General features: G+C 66.3%; 2 protein-coding genes across 2 annotated transcripts; one reads left to right on the top strand and one right to left on the bottom strand.

Annotated features, from left to right (window-relative positions):
- Positions 1–152: 152 nt before the first annotated feature.
- Positions 153–3,845, top strand: MNEG_13332 (hypothetical protein; the record flags this gene model as incomplete). The annotated part of the gene is made up of 6 exons (XM_014038197.1): positions 153–169; positions 653–903; positions 1,283–1,400; positions 1,964–2,087; positions 2,453–2,762; positions 2,929–3,845. 6 exons carry the CDS (start codon positions 153–155, stop codon positions 3,843–3,845), a joined length of 1,737 nt encoding a protein of 578 aa, XP_013893651.1.
- Positions 3,846–4,265: 420 nt separating this feature from the next.
- On the bottom strand, positions 4,266–5,657 carry MNEG_13331 (hypothetical protein; the record flags this gene model as incomplete). Its single annotated transcript, XM_014038196.1, has 4 exons — positions 4,266–4,490; positions 4,790–4,879; positions 5,266–5,314; positions 5,581–5,657. 4 exons carry the CDS (start codon positions 5,655–5,657, stop codon positions 4,266–4,268), a joined length of 441 nt encoding a protein of 146 aa, XP_013893650.1.
- Positions 5,658–5,696: the final 39 nt, after the last annotated feature.

Below are 5,696 nucleotides of genomic sequence, written 5' to 3'. Positions count from 1 at the left end.
GGGGGGGGGCACGCGTGTATGTGAATGCTGGTGCACAACAGGGAGGGTGTGCACGCGTGCACGTTGAGGGGGAGGGCGCGTGCGTGGATGAGGACTTGTGTATGCTGGTGTAGGGCAGGGAGGGTGTGCGTGTGCGTCAAGCGGCGGGGAGTATGAAATCATGTGAAGAGTGAGAGCATGTAGGAATTTTTTGGGGGAGGTGCTTTGGCCGCAGCGGAGCCTTGATTTTTATGTGCAAGCGAGAGTGACGGAGTGTGCATGTGTGTTTGGGGCAAGGGGGGGACACTTGGGCCATGACGAAGTCTTTGACTGAGTGGAAGGGAGGCTTCCATGCAGGGATTCAGGGCGTGTGCTGCAGTGTTGCGAGGGGGTCCCGCAGCGGGCCCGGGGTATGCCACCAAGCCGTCCGCGGCGGCCTCGAGCTGGGCGCGCGAGGGCTGCAGTGTGAACGGGTGGGCGCCACATACGCGCCCTCAGCTCACAGCGCCCGCGGGCGTCTTCCGCCTGCAGCGCGCCAGAGCGGCCGCTGCTAATTCCTAGCGGGGATTCTGCTGAGCCCTGAGCGTGCCGCAGCGCCTCTGCCCTCGACCAATCATATCCCTTCTCTGAACCCTTTTCCAACCCAACCCTTTTTGCACAACCCATCCGCAAGGCTGCTGGGCTCCTTCCAGTCCACCCTGGATGAGATCACCATCATAGCCCTGCCCCAGGACGACACGGCACCGGGGCCGGGGGGCGCCGCCAGCGACCAGCGGGGCCCAGGCGGCGGGCCCCTGCCGGCGCGCACCGGGGTGCCGTCGGCGGCGTTCAGCGGGGGCGGCGGGCCCGGGCGGGGCGGAGGGATGGGGGGTGGCGGCGGCGGCAAGGCTGTGCGAATTCAGAGCTTTGTGGACCCCGCCAAGGGTGAGCTTGGACATCTGGTGGGAAGGGGTTCCGCTTCATGTGGGTGAAATAGGGTGGCAGAGAGGATGGGTGACTAGAGGGAAAGTGTGTTTTTGCTGCAGGGCGGGTGATTCAGGGTGCCATGGGGGCGGTTGCATTGTTGGCGTGGGCGTCAGGTTTTGGGGAGCAAGGGGAGCGCCAGGTGAGCCCAACCCTCAGCTCTGTCCCTTCCAGATACCACTGCTCGTCCTCCACACATGCACGTGGCCGCCCCGAGAAGATCGCCGCTCCAATCGCCAATCGTGACCCCAGACCCCTTCCACGCACCCCTCACTCTTGCCTGCAGCCCCCGCCCACGCACCTCCGCTCTTTCGCCCCCCCCCACAACCGCCCCCACCAGGCGCCAGCTCCAGCTCCCTTCGCACCCAGCTGGACGTTGACACGGGCGGCCTGTTCCTGGCCTACAGCCACGCCTCTGGTGGCGCCTCTGACGCCACATTCAACCTCAAGGACCTCAGGTGGGGGGCAGAAGGAGACAGCCACCCTGGGTGACACCCACCTGGTGCAAGGCACCACACGCACACAGTGGGGCTGCTTGATCAAATCAGCGTATGAATTTCGAATTGCCAAGTTTGGGAGGTGCTGAGCCTGGCGCCAGCAGCTGTCAGGCTGCAGCATCCACCCTCCAGGAACTCGGGCGGCCTGACAGAGGACCAGGGGCCTTGTGGTTTGGCTGGGCTTGTGTGTGTGTGTGTGGTTGTGTGTGTGTGTGGGTGTGTGTGTGTGTAGTTGTGTGTGTGTGTGTGTAGTTGTGTGTGTGTGTGGGTGTGTGTGTGTGGGTGTGTGGGGGGGAGTGGAGGGTTTTTGGGGGGTAGAGGGTCAGTTGCATGGAGGGGTGATTCTTGGGGGTTGTTTGCACAGATGGCCCGGCCGTGTTCTCGTCCCCTCGAGTGCCCGGGTGACGCGTCGCGCCTGCCACGCGACAGCATATGCCCATTGAGCGCCATGCTGATGGCCCATTCCCTGAACGGCCCCGGACGTCCAAACCCTGCCGCCCTCTGAACCCCCCCCCCCCAAAAAGGGCTCTTCTAGGCCTGTGTGAGGCCATGGGTGCCGAGATCACGCTGCGCTTCGACGGCCCGGGGGCGCCCCTGCATGCGGAGCCACACTTCAGGGGCGCAGGGGACGCGGTGGGTGGGGGCGCGGTGGGGGTGGTGGCTGCGGCGGCGGGACTGAGCTCATATTCGTGTGTGTGTGTGAACAGCGGGGCCGAGGTGCGTGCGTGATACTGTATTGCCCCGGTGTGTGCCCCCACGACTTGGCTGCAGCAGCCCAGCTTGCAGCATGCACCTGCACACTCCCCTCCCCTCCTGCTTTGCCTTCCCCCTGCCACAAACAGCACGGGCCCCACTGCACCACGACTGCGTGCACGGCTGCACTTAACGCCCACCAAAGCATGACGCCCCGACACATCAGAACGCGGGCCCCTCCTCTCAACCCCCTCCCCCAAAGAGGACGTGCCCCAACACATCAGATCACTGCTCCCTCCGCTCTGCTGCGCTCCCCAAAGGATGTGGACTACACGGCTGAGCTGGTGCTGGCCACCCTCATGGAGTCGGCACTGCCACCAGACCTGCAGGCAGCACGCGGCGGGGGTGGGGGCGCGGGGGGCGCGGGCGCACCCTCCCAGGCCGCCCCCGGCGGGCAGCACGAGCACGCCGGCGGCGGCGGCGCAGGTGCGGCTGGCGGCCCCGGAGCGGCCGGGCGCGGCGGCGGCGCGGAGGAGACGCCGGCGCCGGGCGCGTGGCGGGCTGGGGCGGGGGCGGCGGCGCCGACGCCGAGCGGTGTGCCCGGGGACACGCCCTGGGGCCGCACGGGAGGTGAGGGCGCGGGCGGCTGGCAGCCGTCTCGGGTGGGCTGGTGCCATCGTGTGTGCTCCGGCGGTGGTTTTGTCGGTGGGTGGCATCGTGCAGCTGGCGAGTGGTGTGTTGGCGCTGTCCTCTCCTGCTCCACCTGAAACGAGCCGTGCCCATACTGCCGCCGCAGGCACGGGTGCGCGGGCGCCGCCCACCACCGCTACCAGCAACCGGATGGAGGCCATGATCCGGTTCAGGCAGCAGCAGCAACAGCAACAGCAGCCCACGGGGCCCTCGCAGCAGCAGCAGCAGCAGCAGCAACAGCAGCAGCAGCAGCAGCGCGTCCCGCCGCCGGCACGCGCACCGTCGGGCGGTGCGGCCCCCGCCCCGTCCGCCGACGCGCCGCCTCTGCCGCCCCCGCAGCAGCGCGTGAGCCGAATGCAGCGGCTGCGGCAGCGGATGGAGGAGGAGGAGCGCGCCGCGGAGGAGCAGGGGCGGCGGGGAGCATACTCCCGATACAGCATCCCGGGGCGCTCCGCCGCCACCGCCAGCGGGGCTGGCGGCGGCGGGAGCGGCAGCGGCGGCGGCGATGACGCTACAGGCGGGCTCGATGGGCGGCCTGCTGGCAGCTTTGCCAGCGCTGGGCTTGCGGCTGGCGCTGATCCGCAGCAGGAGCAGCAGCCGGCGGCCAGGGGGGCGAGTGGGCCGGCCTCGTGGCGGCAGAACGCAGTGCCACCTGGCGCAGGCGGCGGCAGCCCGGAGGATCCCGAGGCCCTCCCTCCCCAGCGCACCTCGGCGCACGCCTCGCGCTCCGCAGCCGCTTCCGTAGGAGGCAGTGGCGGCGGCCAGCAGCAACGCCCGCAGCAGCAGCAGCAGCAGCAGCAGCAGCAGCAGCAGCAGCAGCAGCAGCAGCAGCAGGACGGGGAGTACCCGCCTGCAGCCTGGCTGCCTAGCATCAACACTGCTGTCCAGCAGCGGCAGCTAGTCCAGCAGCACCAGGAGCAGCAGCAGCAGCATGACCTGATGGCGGTTGGGGGTGATGACGAGGACGAGGAGCTGCCAGAGACGCCCCCTGGTGATGCAGCCGGCGATGATGGTATGCTGTGATGATGCTGCATGACACTCACTCACAACGCCACACGATTCTCAGCGTGAATCACCACTCATTGATAAGAGCGGCGATCACCATTACAGATATTGCAATCACACGCCCTCTATGTTACTGCGTACTGCATGGTAGCTGCCATACAGCATATGGGGTCGCCCCAGCACCCACCAAACTCATCTGCTCCTCAACTCTGAATGCCTGCACCACCTACAAATTCCTTTCAAAAACTTGTGTAAAAATTGTGAACGTGTGTGGCACGTTCTAGCCCCATGCAACCTAGCCCGGAGCAAACAGACTTGGGTGTGCAAAACCGCGACCTGTCTGCTTGCTGACTCGTGCGCACGATCCGTTTGTCGGCATCCGGTCCCACCCCCCCCCCCCGCCCCCGTGCGTCTAGTCAGCTCTGTGGGGGTGCCGACTCAGAACCGCCCCCCGCGCTCCCACTCGTAGCAGTCCCCTGTCGGCTGCCGGGTCTCAGCCAGCACGCCCTCAATCTTTGAGAGGTCCTCTGAGTCGAGCTCGAACGAGAACAGCCGCTGGTGGTCCGGCACGTGGGACGCGTTGCGGGCGCCGATGATGACTGCCGGCACCTGCGGCTGCTGCAGCACCCAGCGCGCCGACACGTTGGCGACGGTGGTGCCGTGCTGCGCGCGAGGGGGGAACCGTGCGATTGCAATCACGTGGCGTAGGGTGTTGCGTCGAATCAAGATCCAGTCCGATTCAGAAGGATCAGATGGAACATCAGCAAAGGTGTGGTCTGGCGGAGAACCGCCAAGTCAGCAGGAGCCATCTGCCAGGAGCCAGCACAGCAAGAGCCAGCGGCATGACAAGCGGCAGCGCCGTGACGCCCGCCAGGCATCAACTCCCAAGGGTGAACCCCACGAAGCCGCCTTGCCTGTTGACGCCTGCCCCTGCATCCCCCCCTCCTGCCCCACCCACGCACCTTCTGTGCGATGGGCTGCAGCTCCCCCAGCAGCCGCTGGAGGCCGCCCCAGCCGCCCAGGCTCTCCACGATGACGGACCCGTACTTGCCCTGGGGGAGGGGGGGCATGGAGGTTGAGTTTCCGTTCATGAGTGTGCAGTGCAGGGGGCGGGGATGCGGGGGACTGCATCGACAGGGGAGTGAGTGAGGGAGCGAGAGACTGCAGCACAATAGCAGGCTTGCGACGTGCCAGGCTTCAGCGGCACGCCAGAAGTGAGGGGGTGCATGTGAGACCACCACTGCCCGGCCCTGCCAAGTGGGCCCGGGGCTCCCGTGTCAAATGGGGATTCAGCGGCACGCACCCTCCCTCCACTGCACACTCAACTCAACCTCTGTGGCGGTTGCCCCAGACATCTACTGTGCTCTGCTCTGCTGCCTTTACACCCTCTTCTCAGGCACAGACAGGGGGTGTGTGGGATCACGTGTGTCCCGCCCACCTTTGAGTAGGTGTCTGCCTTCACAGTGCTGACGTCAGCACCCAGATACCTGGGACGTTGGGTGACCGGGGTTGCGGGGTGTGAGAGCACGCACCAGCAAGGTGCGTGCTTTGCAGTGCAGCACGGTGAGGATGCAGGGCGAGGCTGTGCAAGGTGTGACAAGTCGTACTGCAAAATGGGGGGGTTGCACTGCATGTCATTGCAACGGTGCAAATTTTGCAGCTTTCAAGGGTCACAATTTCGCAGCCGTCCATGTAAACCCAACCACTCCGCGCAAGAATCTTTTAGCCCAACCACGGGCGCCCTGTGACCAACTTGTCTGTGAGGAAGGATCCCCCCAGCACGCCGTAGGGCAGCAGCCCTATGCCGTTGGCCGCGCAGTAGTCGGCCATGGCCACGCGGGGGCGGCGGTCCAGCAGCGAGTACTGCAC

This window comes from Monoraphidium neglectum (assembly GCF_000611645.1).
Source record: "Monoraphidium neglectum strain SAG 48.87 unplaced genomic scaffold scaffold03760, whole genome shotgun sequence".
NCBI classification, from domain to species: domain Eukaryota; kingdom Viridiplantae; phylum Chlorophyta; class Chlorophyceae; order Sphaeropleales; family Selenastraceae; genus Monoraphidium; species Monoraphidium neglectum.
This window is presented reverse-complemented; position numbering and strand designations above follow the sequence as displayed.